The 16,853-nt window shown below is 39.1% G+C and overlaps 1 protein-coding gene across 11 annotated transcripts in view; it reads left to right on the plus strand.

Moving 5' to 3' along the window:
- CEP290 (centrosomal protein 290) overlaps positions 1-16,853 on the plus strand; it is a 73,639-nt gene that overhangs the window by 44,561 nt on the left and 12,225 nt on the right. For 4 of the 11 annotated variants that reach the window (XM_084810343.1, XM_084810344.1, XM_084810347.1 and 1 more), the window contains 11 exons: positions 1,736-2,008; positions 2,785-2,892; positions 3,875-4,074; positions 6,017-6,230; positions 7,737-7,874; positions 9,458-9,679; positions 10,173-10,289; positions 10,677-10,822; positions 11,751-11,906; positions 13,435-13,558; positions 15,305-15,946. In XM_084810343.1, coding sequence (XP_084666469.1) covers positions 1,736-2,008; positions 2,785-2,892; positions 3,875-4,074; positions 6,017-6,230; positions 7,737-7,874; positions 9,458-9,679; positions 10,173-10,289; positions 10,677-10,822; positions 11,751-11,906; positions 13,435-13,558; positions 15,305-15,946 — 2,340 coding nt within the window. Of the gene's footprint in view, positions 1-1,735; positions 2,009-2,784; positions 2,893-3,874; positions 4,075-6,016; positions 6,231-7,736; positions 7,875-9,457; positions 9,680-10,172; positions 10,290-10,676; positions 10,823-11,750; positions 11,907-12,043; positions 12,133-13,434; positions 13,559-15,304; positions 15,947-16,853 lie in introns of those variants that run through there. The other 7 variants (XM_084810346.1, XM_084810349.1, XR_014784390.1 and 4 more) reach the window with 6 other exon arrangements.

Here is a 16,853-nt window from a genome sequence, read left to right on the forward strand (position 1 = left end):
AGAAATTATTTGAAGATACTTTTCCTGCTTTACAGTATTATAAGCATAAACACCTGGGAGAGCTTTATTTGAAACCATATTTATTAGCTTTCTTAGGGTTTCACAGGTAAAATAGTTTGATGGAAAAGGAAAATGCTGCTTCTGTAGGTGTAAAGACATACACATTTACATTTCTTAGAACAGGCAATATTATTAGCATTGTGCTTAATGTTAACCATCTTCGTAAAGGATATTCCACTTTCATTGATTAGTTGTTAAGTCAATATCACTAATTCCTTGTGAGCAATGATTATACAGTAAAAAAATTGGATTATTTATTTATTTGTTACATTTATATTCCCCCTATGATGGTGCATGTGATCCTCTTCCTTCTCTCCATTTTATCCTCACAACAACCCTGTGCGGTAGGTTAGGCAAGAGAGTCAGTGACTGGCCCAAAGTTACTCAGTGAGCTTCATGGCCATGTGGAGACTAGAACCCAGGTCTCTTGAACACTCTAACCACTACAGTTCACTGGCTATTATTATTATTATCATCATCATCATCATCATTATTATTATCACCATCATCATCATCCCCGATTCTTCAGAATAAGAGCTTAATTAAAACTCAGTGAAATATAACATTAAAACATTCTAACAGAAACCTCACCAAAAGTCCCTATTCTTCCACATCAGTGGGCATGTGACTTCCATCAGCCCTAGCCAGCATAGCCAGTAGTGAGGGACACAGTGCATAGCTAAACTATGGAATTCACTTTCACAAGATGTAGTGATGGCCACCAAGTTGGATGGCTGTAAAATGGGATTGGACAAATTCATGGAGGATAAGGCTATTGAAGGCTACTAGTCCTGATGGCTGCATGCTAACTCCAATATCAGAGGCAGGATGTCTATGTACACCAGTTGCTGGGGAACATGGGTGGGAGGGTACTATTGCACTCATGTCCTGCTTGTGGACTTCCCGTTCCCATGGGCAGCTCGTTGGCCACTGTGAACAGAATGCTGGGCTAGATGGACATTTCGTCTGATCCAGCATAGTTCTTCTTAAGTTCTTATGAGTTGCAGTCCACCAACATCTGGAGGGTCAGAACTTACCTCTTTATTCTCCAGATCCTTAACCTCTTCCCAAAGCATGTCCTCTTCCCATTTCCAGTTCTTTTTGTTCCTCTATCCATTGATGCTGTCCACAGAAGCTGTAGCGTTCACCCTGAGTCCAAGTTCCCACATCACTCACATGCACAGCGTCATTCATCACACTTCTCTCTTCTCCCACTCTACCTTTGCCCGTTCCTTCTCCTTTCCAAAGCAAGGAATCCTCCTTAGCTGTATTGTCTGTCCACCATCAATGGGAGCCACAGCAAGCTCATCCTTTCCTTGGCCTCCCTTCTTGAAACCTCCATGTGCCCAAATTGTAACCCCTCTGAAATGGGAATGATAACAATATGTGATCTGGATTAAACAGCCTGAGAACACCCTCCAAAATAGTTGGTGTCCTTAGATTTCTTATTAAACATTGTTACATGTCTAAATATTTGAAAATAGTCTATTTAAACTTTTAGTACTAGGTATCTGTCATATAATGGCTTTAGAAATTTCTGCTCATATCAGCTTTTAAATGCAGTACATTTATGGCAAGTTTGACATGATGATGAGAATATCTGTATAAAATACATGTATTTTACCTAAAGCTATATTTATAAATAGTTTTAGGTATTGAATTTATTTTACTGCAGAAACTAAAAGAAAAAGAGACAGCTTTGTGGAAAGCAGAACAAAATATATTGTCAAGAGACAAGGTCATAAATGAACTAAGACTTCGATTACCAGCATCGTTTGAGAGAGAAAAGATAATAGCAGAGCTTGACCAAAAAGAAGATGATACTGCTGCTGCCTATCCGCATGCTCTGAAAATTGCACATCAGACTATTGCAAATATGCAGGCAAGATTAAATCAAAAAGAGGAAGTGCTGAAAAAGTACCAACACCTTTTGGCCAAAGCAAGAGAGGTATTTACAATAACTGTATGACAATATGAAATGCATCAACTGTTATTGTAAACCACTGTGGAAATTTTGAATTGAAGGGCATTATAGAAATGCTTAAATAAATACAGGGCTGGAGCATTTGATGCTCACAGTGGAGCTGTTGGTTGGACAGTACTCATGTGCGTGAACCTTTGCTTCCTGGTGGTAGCTCGCTATGATTTCAATGGCTGCACCTGCAGTCTTTTTGAGCATCGCTCGTGAAAAAAGTCCTACATAGGCTGCATAAGGAAGGAAGGTTAGGAGAGAGGAGAGGGGAAAACTATAAGGCCCGATGTTGAAATTAGAAGTTAAAAGTGGATCCTTCGTTTGGAAAACTTGAAAATGTAATGCCTTATTGGTATGAACATAGTTTTCAGACTCTTCTGCGTTTACTATAATAACAGCACAAACCTATCCATGACTACTCAGAAGTCCCATTGATTTCAATGATGCTTATTCCCAGGTAAATGTGTGTAGGATTGCAGCCTAATTCATCTTATTTGTGACTTGGAATAAGTAGACGCAGTGTAGATTTGAGTAGAATGAAGTGGTATGTAGATGTAATCACTAAAATGTAAAAGTAGTATGATTCTATGAGTCTATGTGCATTAATTAGCAGGTTTGGTGTTCATTAGCCTATAGCTCTTGTAGTAAGCGTTAGCTCAGTAGAACCTTTCACAAAGGTTTAAAGAACAGATGAGTCTCTCTGCACTTCACTGGATTCACTAGGAAATTGTATTGTGTTTTATATTATTTAGGAACAAGAAGAGGTTGCAAAGAAACATGAAGAAGACCTCAGAGTGCTACATCAAAAGTTAGATTTACATGCCGACAATTCCTTTAATAGGTTCAAGCAAACTGCATTAGTAAGTATAATGGGGTTTTCTCTTTTTACATTATTTGAGACATAAAGATAAGAGCCTGTGTGGTGTAGTGGTTAGAGTGTTGGACTGGGACTTGGGAGACCTAGGTTCTAGTCCCCACTCAGACATGAAGCTCACTGGGTGACTTTGGGCCAGTCATGGACTCTCAGCCTAACTTGCCTCACAGGGCTTTTGTGAGGATAAAATGGAGAGGAGCAGGACCATCTAAGGTGCCTCAGGTTTCTTGCAAGAGAAAAAAGGTGGTATATAAGGTAATAATACAAATAAAGAAATGGGAATGGAGCTGAGTTGCTGATTATTATAGGTGTTATTATTGGATGCAGGAAACTGCAAATGGAACTCCACCAGGATCCAAGTTTAACCATCTTTTAGGAAGTGTATAAAGCCTTTTTATTGGGCTAGCTATTGATAGTGGTTTTTCAGCGTGTGAATTAAAACACTGTTATCTTTGTTGAATTCTTGCAGTTTAAGTGAGAAAATAACAGCAAGTGAGCCATACCTGGTTTTTCACCAAGAATGTACACAGTGTCATGTATCTTTAGCTAATACATTATACCCAGCAAAAATCTTTCAGAATATGAAATACAGAATACTGTATCTGGTGTGTTTCATTCCTTTAGTATAATGAGGCATCATGGTAAGTTTTTCTGACACTTATTCAGACAGCTTTGTTATAGGGCTTCATTAGATCATAGGGCTATTACGTCATGCTGACATTTTTGTTGGGAGAACATTAAGCACATTCTTTAATCTTATACTGAAATCAGCAGAACTTCAATAAGTTCCACATTTTGGCTGAAGTGTATATTCTAAGTGTTGGGTATGAGGAGTTAAATTAATCCCTTCCTTGATGTGCATCGGGAAGGAATTTGATCGAAGTAACTTAAGATATAAGTTGAATGGTAATATCAAATAATTGAACAGTGAAAGATTTATTCCCTAGAAAATATGTTTTGTTCTGCAGGAGTTGATGAAAAAGCCTTCATTAGCTGTCCCAGCAAATAAACATTTAATTCGTCTGGCGGAGATGGAGCAAACCGTAGCGGAACAAGACAGCTCCCTTGCTTCCCTTCTGAGCAAATTAAAGAAAACATCCTCTGACTTGCAAAAGCAAAAGCAGATTACCTTGGTAAAAATCAAGGAGTTTGATAACATCAGGGCCCAGTAAGTCTAGACGAGAGTTATGCTTCATGATATAAATGATCTACTGGCAGTCTGAGATACGTCTGTTTATTTAATCTTTAGAAAACCTTGACTGAAGTATATAATTAACTTTATTGTGCAAGAAATAATTCAGCTTAAACTTTGAACTCAGTATTATATAAAGTGTTTTTGTTTTCAGGTCTATTATTCTTTATAAATACATTGCAAGTGAAAGCATTGTTTTTATAGGATTCCTTTTTCTTCCACAAAATGTGTTGGTTGCAATCCATAGCCTGTTCACTCCAAAGTAATTTTATTAAGTTCATCTTTATGGCTCTGGAATAAGTGTGCTGTAGGTTGCATTCTTCCATAGTTAACCTTCTGCCACTGTGAGAGTGGCACCGCTTAGCACTTTCTTCCAAATTAGTAGGTGTATGCAGGGGTGGAATTTTAACTCAAGAAGAAGGTAGACATTCATGGATGGTATGATAAAGCATTCTTCCCTTGCCATTGAATGACTTGCTTACCTATTCTTCATTAGAGTGAGCAGACCACCAATTCAGAGGGCAATCCTATGGGGATAGATGGCAACCTCAGAACTTGGAGGCGACCACCTATCCAATGCAGGGTGGGCGGAGCATGGAGGGGATCTTCTCAGCACTCTGGCCACCCTGCATTCACGGCTAGACAGCTGATTTCAGCTGTTTAGCTGTGGGACCTCGGAGCGGGGGGCGGAGGAGGAGGCCAGGTGACAGATAGGAAGCATTGTACTGGCACTTCTGCAATCTCTGCCCCTGGGAACACTCCTTTTTGCCCTGCTCTGTGCTGCACGTCCGAGTGCAGAGCCCAGGGATGATCTGCACTGCCAATGAGGCAGCGAGGAGGCTGTTTTCTAGGTTCCCCAAAACCGAACAATCCTATGGCCATCTAGCCTCTGTCTAGCGGCCATAGGATTGCGCTGTCAGACATTTAACGCATTTTGTCAAATTGTGACTCCTTGTGGGCCATTATTCAGTGTTAATTGGCAAGGCCAAGAAGGTGAGCCAAACAAACATGACAAAAGAATCTAAAATTTAATTTTCTTAATTTTTTTATTTTTGTTGTTAGTCTAACACAAGGAAGATATTAAATATTAAGAACCCAAGATGTTGATAATTAGGTAGGTTAGGCCCACATTTTAAAATAACTAGGTAGGCTATGTAGACCACCCCTTGGTATACATAATCAGATTGCTTTGAAACTACCTAACAAAATTACGGGAGTCTTCTGACTGAATGAATTTTAATACAATTAAAAGTGATTGCTGCTGCTGCCATATTCAGATTGCTTTTTCATGATGGTAGTTTAAAGAAGTTCAGCTCTTTGCTGATGTTCAGAATGTATGTACACTGTGGGATCAGGATTATCTAGCCCTGTCCATGACCCTCACAACATTACTGTGTTTTGGATTTTATATTTGCATAGGGACCTGCACATGTAGAGCCCACCAAAACCTGAGCTGCATGATCTGGATGCCAAAAAATCAACATGCGCTCTTTGGGCCTGATGTGCATTCGATCCTTCTTTTGTTAGGTCTTTATGCAAACACAAAATATAATACGCAGACATCAGGCAGAGCTGAGGGTGGTGGTGGGGTGGTCCATGTGAGGTTGTTGGTTGGCATGAGGCAGACTGATGAATCTCCTCCAAATGTATGTTCTGAACATTAGTTTTTTTTAATCATAAGTTGAAATAAATGGAGGAAATTTTGTTAATTCAAACATTTTCATAGTTCATTATTTAATGCATCTGACTTTAGTTATCACAAAAACAACTTTGACAGTGTTTTGCTCCTCTAGGCCACCATTGGGAATATTTATAATTATAATAAAAACAAAGCAATATTTCAGCCCTGTTAGCCCATCTGGAATTTGCTCTGTTTAACCAGTGGGTGTCATTATTATTTATTATTTTGCTGTCCTAGACTTGAGGAGAAGCATGCAGCTGAAGTGAAAAAATCGAAAGATGAAGTGGATGAATTAAGGAGTTTGTTGTCACAGATGGAGAAAGAATTACTGAATATAAAAACGGAGCTGGAAGCCCAAAGAAAAGCAAATAATAGAGCTCCAACAACTACAATGAAAAATCTAGTGGAACGGTTGAAGAACCAGCTAGCCTTAAAAGAGAAACAGCAGAAAGTAAGTATGTGAAAAAGTAATTGGGGTGTAAGCCAGCTCCTTCTTTCTAGCAAACCAGAACTATTTCACTCTTTTCTGAAATTGTGAGCCTGTGGCCGGGACCTATTCACTTTATTTATATATAGTGCCTAGTATATTTAGGCACTTCTAGAAATAATACCTTATCAGTGCATACTAGCCTGCAAAAGATTTTAGTAGCCTGCTGGGGACAGGGAGAGAAGAGAGAGAAAGCTGTATTTATATGCTAGGTGTAGAGGAGTGGGCTTCCTTCCTCTAGTAGCCCTCTGTGTTTCTATACTGGGTGCAGAGGAAAGACAGAGCACTACATCCCTCTTTCGCCAACCCTTTGTATGCATGCAACTCCTGGCCGCCTGAGGCTATCAGGTTAGTATTTAAATTCAAGGGTGGATTAATGAAACCATATTGGGTTGAATATTGGGCGCATAGGGCAGTTTCCAACTGTGTCGTTCCACTAGCACAAATGATGTTCAGAACTATGTGCAAGAAGAGAATCCTACTAAAGTTACTTTTGCGCAAGCACGGTTGTGCAATCATAATGTGCAAGCGCTTGCACAACTGAAAGAGTTGGCGGATTTCCACTAGCACTATTTGAGTTTGCGGAACAGCACAGTTGGATACTGCCCTATAGCTTTTCAAGGGTCATGGGCTCAACTTGTTTATGAGAGCTAAACTTGACATTACCCTAAACCAGGGATGGGCAACTTGTGGCCTCCAGATGTTTTAGCCTACAACTTGCATCATCCTTCACCATTTGGCTATGCTTGCTAGGGCTGATGGGAACTGTTGGCTAGGCCAAGACATCCGAAGGGCCATAAGTAGGGATGTACGGATTCCCCACCATCCGTTCTGGTGGGGGATCCACCTGGGGTGGGAGGCGATCTGCCCCACCCCCCCGGAATCCTCCGGAGTGGCTCTGCTCCACAAGTATTCTGCAGAACCACCCGGCTTGAAGGCCACTTACCTGACCCGTTCTCCTCCACGCTGATTGCCATGTAGGCTTATACGCAAGATTCACGGCTCTATTTTGCGTATAAGTCTATGGGCACGTTCTGCTGATCGTCTTTTTTTTTTTTAAAAAAAAGGCGATCGGCGCAGAGGGCTGTCCCACTGCGGATTCCGGAGTGGATTTCTCTAACATCCCTAACCACAAGTCGCCCACACTTGCCCTAAACACTTAGCTACCAGCAGAAATGGTAGCAGCTTATAGGACATAGAGCTGTTCAAATTCTAAACTGTTTTATGTATAAGCTTAACTTTAGATAAATATACAGGTAAAATTTTGACCACTTTATATCCTAGATGTATATCTCATCTCTGCCTTTTACTTCCTGTTGGGATCGATCCTTCCTTCCTTCCTTCCTTCCTTCCTTCCTTCCTTCCTTCCTTTCATCACCTAGCTGCCTAATTTTGGCAAAGATGATATCAGTATTTCTTTTTTTATTTTAGCAAACCTGTTATGTTTTTAATACATGTAAATATTTGTAGGCTTTGAGTAAAGCACTCCTGGAGCTCCGAGCAGAAATGACAGCTGCTGCAGAGCAACAGATTATTTCTGTTGCATCACAGAAGGAGGCCCACATGAATGTGCAGCAGATTGTTGACAAGCACACAAAGGAACTGAGGGTGAGCAGGAAGTAGCATGCTTATGGGATGTTGCCTCCTTTGTCCTGATATGAAAATAGAACATACTATGGAATAGATACCACTGTGAAAGTTGCAGCTTCTTGTCCACAAATGGTGCTTTTGAGTATTAAAGCCACAGGGTGCAGTTTCCCAGGCACTGTATTAAAATGAACCAAAAGTGCTTAGCAGCAGTTATATCTGTTCCCTATTATGTTTGAGCATTAGAGATTGGGCATTAGCAGTGTGCTGTGCATTCTAGAGAGGATATACTGGTGTTGTACACTTTAAAAGGTTTCTACATAAAGAAGTTGATTCTATATTTTTGAAGTAATCAGGAATATGTGTGATGGATTCAACCACACAAACCACTGACCTCTGTGGTCTGATCTAGCAAAGCATTAAGAGCATGTGCAACTTAAAGCATACAGAATAGTACTACTATATTAAATTAGCCAAAAATATTTGCACTTGATCTTATATTTTCATGCAGAATCTCTAAGTGTAGTTTATTATTTCTAAAATCACAAAGAAAACAATACAATCTAAAATATTTCTGTTAGCCTATTGCAGAAAAAGCAGTAGTCTTGTGCCACCTTGAAGACGAACATATGTACTACAGCATGAGCTTTTGTAAGCACAAGTTTACTTCATCAGATGATCTAAAAAGAATATCATTCTGGATATGGTTTCTAGAAAAATAATACATTGGCACACCATAATACTTTGCAACTGTTTAGAATAATCAGCAGCATGTAGTGTCTTGCTGTTCAGTACTTGATAGGGCTGTTAGCACCACAGGCTTACAGATGGTACTAGATCAGGGGTGCAGAACCTCTTTCAGCCCGAGGGCCAAATTCAGTTTTGGTGAAGCTCTTGGGGGCAGCACTCAGTTTAGGAAGGGCTGAAGGCAGGGGGGCAGAGCCAAAGGCAAAAGGGATGGGGCCAAATACTAGCCTAGTTTAGCTTAAAGTAACTAAGCTAAAGTTTAGGAGAGGCATTTCAGTCTCTTTGAATGGGAAAAAACATGCAAACACCCAACAATTGGGGGTTGAGGGCAGGGAGGGAAATGCAGGTACCAGTTGATGATGTGGGGAAGGGAGTGTGGCCATATGGGGAACCCCAGAGGGCTGGATTTGGCCCCCGGGCCTGAGGTTCAACAACCCTATACTAGATTATATCCCTAGCATATCTACTAAAAGGATCTAGGATAAAGTCCTTTGCCAGAGTCCTTGGAGAGCAGCTTCCAGCAAGAGTAGGTAATGCTGGTCTGAATGTACTAATGGTCTGACTTGTTATAAAGCAGCTTCTAATGCTGAATCCACCAGTTTGGAGCCATTAACAAGTGGGTTATCTTGTGTGCTGTGAAAAGGGTAAAATCCTTCCCTTACCATTCTGTTGTCAGAAACTCATGCAGTCAGTGTCGTCTGAATTGTGGTCAGTACCATAATGATTTTTCTGAAATGGCCACTTTTTCAAACAGGAACAAGTATCAGTTTAACCATATCAGTTTAATGTTACCATATTTATTCATTTCGTTGGCAATCCTAAATAACATTTTTTTTTCAAAAAATGTATTTTTGTAGAGTCAGATAGAAGATTTAAATGACCAGCTTTCAAAACTTAAAGATTCTCTCAAATTAAGCAAGAATAAAGAGAATTCATTATTAGATGATATGGATGATTTGAATCGGGAACTTCAGAAAAAAGTGAAAGCCCACACTCAAGTTCTAAGGGAGAAAGATGAGATGGAAAAAGAAAACGAAGAACTAAAAAAACGAATTAAAAGGCTAAACAATTCAGTTCAGGTAAATAGTTTGTGACATCGGACATTTCTTCGGGGACGGTTGGTATTTGTACTGCAGCAAATCATCCAGTGGTAAACCACAAGCCCTTTACACGTGTGTGCAAATCTGGTGACTTTGGTTATATACAAAAATAAGTCAGCTTATTTAAGTATCTGTAAACATGTCTGTTAGAGCAAACGTTAATTTACTTGAAGCATCAAACTTGGTTATTTCACGAATGTTTTCATTTTCCTGAATGCCCATTTTATATCATTGCAGTGATGAAAACAGCCACGTATATAATGATGTCTTTACTCATAAACTGAGAATATCTCAGAGCCTGTGTTTCTTCAAGAACATAATCTAGCAATCAGTGCTTCTATGTGTTCTCCATACATTTCACTGGGGCTCACAGTTGGGCCTGCTAGAATGCTCCAGTATCAATACTATTATCACTCTACTAAACAAAATGTATACCAGTTACAGTTAGTTGAAATTATTCCTGATTTTTCAGGGCAAAGCTGATGAGCAAATTCTGATAGATGAACTTCGAAGAAAAATTAAAAAGCTGGAAACTGAGTTGGGAAAGAAGACTAATGAGTCAGAAAAGAAAACACCAAGAGAAGACAAGGTGTGGGAGGCATGCTACAAAAATGGTCTTAGCCAATATAATTTCTCTCTGACTTGTCATGGTTTCCCCTTTGCCTTGCAATTATGTCTTTGCTTTGTTATGAATTAAATGATTAAGCAAATCAGTGGTCAAATTAGCATGATTGGCCATATCTGACAAAAATAGGTTCTTTGTTCCACAAAGGATTAGATTAAAATCTAAATTAGCAAAATAGAAAATGCAACCAAATATATCAGTTTTAAACAAAAATATATTATTTATAACATTTAAGTATGTTTATGTGTATAACTTCTTTAAAAGTAACAATAATTAAGAATTAAGAAAAATAAACAGACTCTAAAAAGTAGATTCCAGGAATTATGCATTTTGCTTTTTTATATTTTACAGCACTCAAAGGAGGAATTAATTAGATGGGAGGAAAGTAAAAAATGGCAGACTAGAACCGAAGGGATGAGGAATAAACTAAAAGAAAAGGAAAAGGAAGTAGAGTCTTTAACCAAACAGTTAAATACAGTAAAGGAACTTTTTTCCAAGTAAGTATATTTTCACAGCAAAAGTCACAGCAGTTTTTTATGTCAGATTTTGGTGGGTGCGTGGGTAGGAAAGTTTCAATAAACGGAAAACACATCCTGAGCAATAGCAGTTTTACCACATACTGATTGACAGTCACTTGAAAAAACTCATCACTACATCCCCCCCTTCAAACCCCACACCAATATTTGGGGAGAAAAATAATTAGACAAAGGAACATATTAAATAAATACTGTCCCCATTTTTTGATCAAGGTACACAGTTCTGTAGTGGCCAAGGATGGCAAAAAGCACCATAAGGCTGCAAACTCAACCTCCCTAAATATATGTCTACTGGCACAGTTTCCTAGGTCCCACATAAGGAGGTATGCTTCAAAATGTTTCCTTCATAAAGGTGGCTAGAGGGGGGTAAGAAATATAACTAGGGCCTATAATCCTATATATACTTACTGAGAATAGGTCCCATTGAACTTGGTTTGGGTTGCTTCTGAGTAGACCTGCATAGGACTGGGCCCATTGTTGGTCAATTAACCCACGAGTTGCCAGGTTGTGCACCACGGCCATGTTGAATTTGCAACCTTTGATTGTGATGTGTGAACCCAGGTAGTGTGGGATTATTTGTGAGCTAAACAACCCAACCTAAGAACTAATTCTAGGTTAACTCTGGGTTGTTTAACCTGGGCATAACCCATAGTGCCTGGGTTTGCATGTCAAAAAGCAACCTCCGATTCGGCCAATGGGAGGTTGCATATTTAAAGAGACAGTGGCAACACATGACCTGGTAGACTTCAGGTTAATTAACCCACTGTTTGCCTCTGTTCCATATGAACTGGTCCATTGTGTTATTAAGTAGTCAAATGACTCTTTAGATATCATTCGTTCATATGGAAGCAAATGCCACATTATATTAATGAATAATTAAATATTACAGGGCTGATAAAGAAAAAATTACTTTGCAGAAGAAACTTAAGAGCTGTGGTGTTACTGTTGATCACGTTGTGGGAGTACGAGCCTCTGAATCGGAACGAGAGTTGGAAGAGCTTCGAAAACGAAACGTGGGTTTGGAAAATGAGATTGTTCACCTAAAGTAAGAAATGCTATAAAAGCTCTGTGGAAATGAATGGTGTTATTAGGTGGTGGTGATGGTAGTGTTTTTTTTATTGAATTTACTAAAGTTGTAGTATGTTATACTACATAGTTTTCAAAGGAAAGTTTTTCTTTCAGAAACTGAACTTTTTGACCAGAATGATGTAAAAAAAAAAAGTTAGACAGCTTTATAGATTATTGAGGCCATTCTGGGGCCTGAGAAGAAGTGATACAAAAAAAGGAGTGGTCCTGTTGAGAAAACATATTGCTATAACAGGACTAAAACCTTTTGTGACACCATCTTATCAGGGACTACAAATAAAAGTTTTTAAGGTAGCTTTTAGGTAAGCTGTATTGGTTTTTATACCATATAATACAGTGAAGTGATACTAGTAAAAGTTGAATGTTTATACTAAAGAATCCTGTGGATTATTAATGTCTCTAATAAGGGTTGGTTTACAATTTTATGTGATTATTTGGTGTGGCTCCCTCAAGAATACCTTAAAGCTCAGCTGGGAATACAAAGCTCATGTGGGAAGACAATAATTCTGTTTGGACTTACACTAAACCATAGTAGTATTTAATTGAACAAGCCTTGGACTAGGAAGCTTTTGCTTCCATTTTTAACTAACAAGGGTTACTCATTATGTCTGAATGTGGACAAAGTGTGGTTAGTCTTAACTAGGATTTAGGAACCAAGCCAATTTCAATCCAAGTTTTATGATCCTGGCTTGTTTCCCTAAAACATAGTTAAGGTTAACTACAGTTTGTTTCAAAAGAAACAATAAGCCATGGTTAATTGAAAATGGAAGGAAAACATTTTGATCTCTTCCTCGCAACCATGCTGAGGAGAGAAGCCCGAGGCTCATGCATGTAACACTAAGCCATAGTTTATCATTGCATCCTAATCAATATATGTGTGGAGAAATATATTGTATAAAATTATATTGGTTTGGATCCAGAGTTTGTCTTGGGTGGATGGAAGGCACCTTCTGTCCACAGAAGGCTTCTGATCCAATGATGGAGTTCATCTGGGGGAACATGGGAGGAGGCGGCCTTTGCCTGTTCCCCTTCCAGTCCCCTATGCCCCCTGAAGATCTGTTCTGGAGGGTTGGGGGACTCTCCGGAACAGTGTGGAAGGTGCACACTGGGGGCTAAAGAGCAAGGGAGGAATAGGCTAAAATTGCCTTCCCTGCTTCTTACCAGCTGGAGAGTCCTGAGCAGAACTCAGCCTGGAGAGTGCTTTGCCTGGCAGAGAGAAACCCTGGATCCAACCCCTTGTTTGATTGTTTGAGGATTTATACTCTGTTTTTCAGTCAAATGATTCTCAAAGTGGCTTATATTACATGAGTACACTTAAGGATGCTACATATGCAATGCACCTAATTCTTATGCATGGTTAAACAAAGTGAAGTGTTGCCCCCTACCCCCAAATAATTATACAAATCTAAATCATGTGCTTATCTAGAACATAAAGCCTATGTCAGGTTGTGCACTTCAGTAAAACACGGATACATGTTTCTATGCAGGACACAATACGCTGTCCCTCGAGATTCTGTTGTAGAAGACTTGCACTTAAAAAACAGATACCTGCAAGAAAAACTTATTGCATTGGAGAAACAGCTTTCTAGAGACACTTTTTCAAGACCTTCAGTAGGTTAATTATTCGTATTTCTTGAAATGTACACATAATCTGCAGTCTTTATAAACTTTTGTTTCTATTCTTTCTCTCTCCCGACTGATGAAAATCTCGATTTCAGTGTTCTCCTGTTTGCATAGGTCCTGCAGAAACTAAGTACTTAAATGCTTTCTGTTTCTGAACCCAAATATTTCTGCAACTAGCTGTTCTATAATGAAGCATTGTACTTGTCAGTAGGGGGACCTCCAGATCTATATTCCAGGGATTGAGAGAAGGCGCTTGACGCATTAACTTACTGCCTGTTTTGAAGAGGGAGGAGGAAGCACACAAGATCCTTTGAGGTGCATAGAAGTAAAAGCAGGGGAGGGAGAATTATTGTCTGAACAGGTCTTAGGATTCATGGGACACAGTAGTATTTTTAGTTTTGTCCTGAATACAGAGAGAATAATATCTAAACTTACCACAAGATATTAACTCAGTGGCAGTGAAAAAATGAAATTCAGTAATAGGCATTATTTAAAAGAACTGAAAATAAAATAACAAGTATCATAATGCCTTTATGGTACAGCCATATTTAGGACAGTTCTGATATTGTTAAGCTGGAAAACATAATTAAATGATCAGGTTACAGCACCATCCCTCTGATGATCACCTAAAGTATTTGGGACCTTGGACAATATCCAATGTTGTCATTCCGCAAAGATGGATACTGCCTTTAGTTTTGAAAAAAAAGATGACCAAGGGGGCATGGTGGGGCAGGGGTGAGAAACCTGTGGCCCTTCAGATGTTGTTGGACTATAACTCTCATCATCCCTGAACATTGGCACTACTGGTTGGGGCTGATGGGAGTCGGAGTCCAACATCATCTGGGGGCCACACGTTTTCCACCCCTATAGTAGAGTGTTATAAAATTGTGAACAGTACAGAGAAAATAAATATCGAAAATTTTCTCTCATAGTACTAAAGCTTAAGATCACTCAGTGAAATGATTGGCATTGCACTAGATAAAACAGAGACAAAAGAAAATGCCTCTTCACACAACTCACAATGAGCTTATAGAATTCACTACCACAAAGATGTGGTATGAGTACTAGCTTAGGTGATTTTAATGCTTGTGTTTTGTGTTTTATTATTTTTTGAGTGTGTTATATTTTTGAAATTGTTTTTTATGTTGCTTCGGAGAGCAGCCTTGAGAGGACTTTTCTGGCCTGAAAGCTGGCATTAAAATATGAAAATGAATAAATAGATAAAAATGATCTATTTAGCTTACGTATGATTGCTAAATGGAACCTCTGTGTTGAGAGGTGCTGTATCTCTTAGTATTAGAGTACTGTGGGAACCCCACCCCACAAATGTGCAGAGTGTTTGCCTGGAACATTGGACTGATTAATGTTGGAAATGTTGGAAACAGTGTTGGGTTAACAGGACCTAACAGGACCAAAGCGCTGTTAGATTTAAGAGCAGGAAAAAGAAACTACTTTTTCTGCATTGAATGTAGCAGCTGGTTTGGTTTAGAGACAAGTGAGGAAATCAAGGAATAACAAAGCTTTAGAGAGCTGAGATCTGGATGAATTGATGATGTCGCCAACAAATGAGGAACAGGGGCCCACATAATGCTGTTTTACATAATCTTTTTTATAGTAGGGGTTTAAACGATATGTAAATGAATTTCATCCATATGTACATGATTGTTAAAGCTATCTCTCTTTTACAACCTACTGCTTCTTTCTTTTTATGCTACATTACATCTTCTGTATCAGAGTTCTCCATGTGAGACAGCTGCATTGGCTAACACTCCCTTTACTATTAACGAATTTGCTAAGCACAAGCATTTGAAATATCCACCTAAGAAAACACTCTTAGGTGAGATCAAGTCAAGACATCAAGCTTCTGTTAATATGGCTAATACAAATGACAATGGAGTCAATGAGGGGTCACATATTACAGATGAATCCCATCAGGCTGCTGAAGGTGTTGCTGTCAGTGGAACTCCAGAAGAGCAATTTGAAAATGGGGGAAAGCAAGAGGATTTAGAGGCAGGATCAGAAGGCAAAAAATGCAGCTCCCCAAAATATAATTCCACTGAAGAGATTGCTGAACAGGAAGATGCTTCTTCTGAAGAGAAAAAAAATGATCAAGACTGTGAAATAACAAAAGAAGAAGCAGAAGAAATCTGCAAGCGTTCTAGTGGTAGTGATGGTGAAGAAGAAAAAGGAAGCAAACATGAATGCAGAGAGAGCAGCATTCAGTCTGATTCTGGAGAAGCTGCTAAACAACACAAAGATTCTTACACAGACATTGAAAAAAATAATGAGGTGCTGGTGGTAGAAGTTACATATGAGAGTCATCAAACTGAGGAAGAGAAGACTGAATTGATTCCAGGGTTTTGTGAAGTTCCTCAGGTTTGCCATTATGAGTCCATTCCCTGCTTTCCCCTGTCACAGTTCCTTTGTGTAGCTAATCCGAAATGAATTATGTCATGTAATGTGATCCTAGTAACCGTAGTGATTAGCTGTTTCAATACCCTGTTATTTCCTAGAATAGCTTCTCAACCTACAGGATCTTTTCACATTTTATAGCAACTGCCCTATCCTAAGGCTTTTTGCTCCAGTATGTAATTGTTTAGGATGCAGTAGACTAACAGCAAAGCCAGTATGACACTTTGTTCCAGAGGTATTGCACTAAATGAGAAACAGAACAGAAAAATTGGTCGTCTAATGGTCATACTAAAATGTCTGATTGTGCCTCTAGAACAGAGGTATTCCAGCATATATCGTTAGTATCTTTTACGAGAATATCACATTGCTGTTGCTTCTTAGCAAATAAAGATAAGCTATTTGTCAATATCCACATAATACTGCAAGTAGTTTTTACCACCATGAGTAGCACGTTAACACACAGCTCTATGCATAGTCTAGTGGTTTATAGTAGAAGGTGTTTTCTTAATATACCCATGAAAAAGGTCCTACAATTCCCAGTATTCCTTAGCCAGCATGGCTGGCTGGGGAATGCTGGGAGTTGTAGCACTTCTTTCTGTCTAAACAGGCATAGGATTGCTTCCTTACTGACTTACTGAAGTCAAGTAATAATATATTAAGTTCCAGTTGCATTCAGTGGGACTATGCTGGTGGGGACTGTCCAAGTGAATATGACCTAGGATTGTCTATGTTTTTATGGGGCAGCATACAAACCTTGTAAATAAATACTATATTGCATTAGTCATGGGACTGCCTTTGAAGACTGTTCGGCAACTACACTTAGTTCAAAATATAGCTGTCAGGATATTGAGTGGATCGAGTTGGTGGGAAC

This window comes from Heloderma suspectum, chromosome 7, assembly GCF_057233095.1.
Source record: "Heloderma suspectum isolate Gila_16-S chromosome 7, 16-S_ref, whole genome shotgun sequence".
NCBI classification, from domain to species: domain Eukaryota; kingdom Metazoa; phylum Chordata; class Lepidosauria; order Squamata; family Helodermatidae; genus Heloderma; species Heloderma suspectum.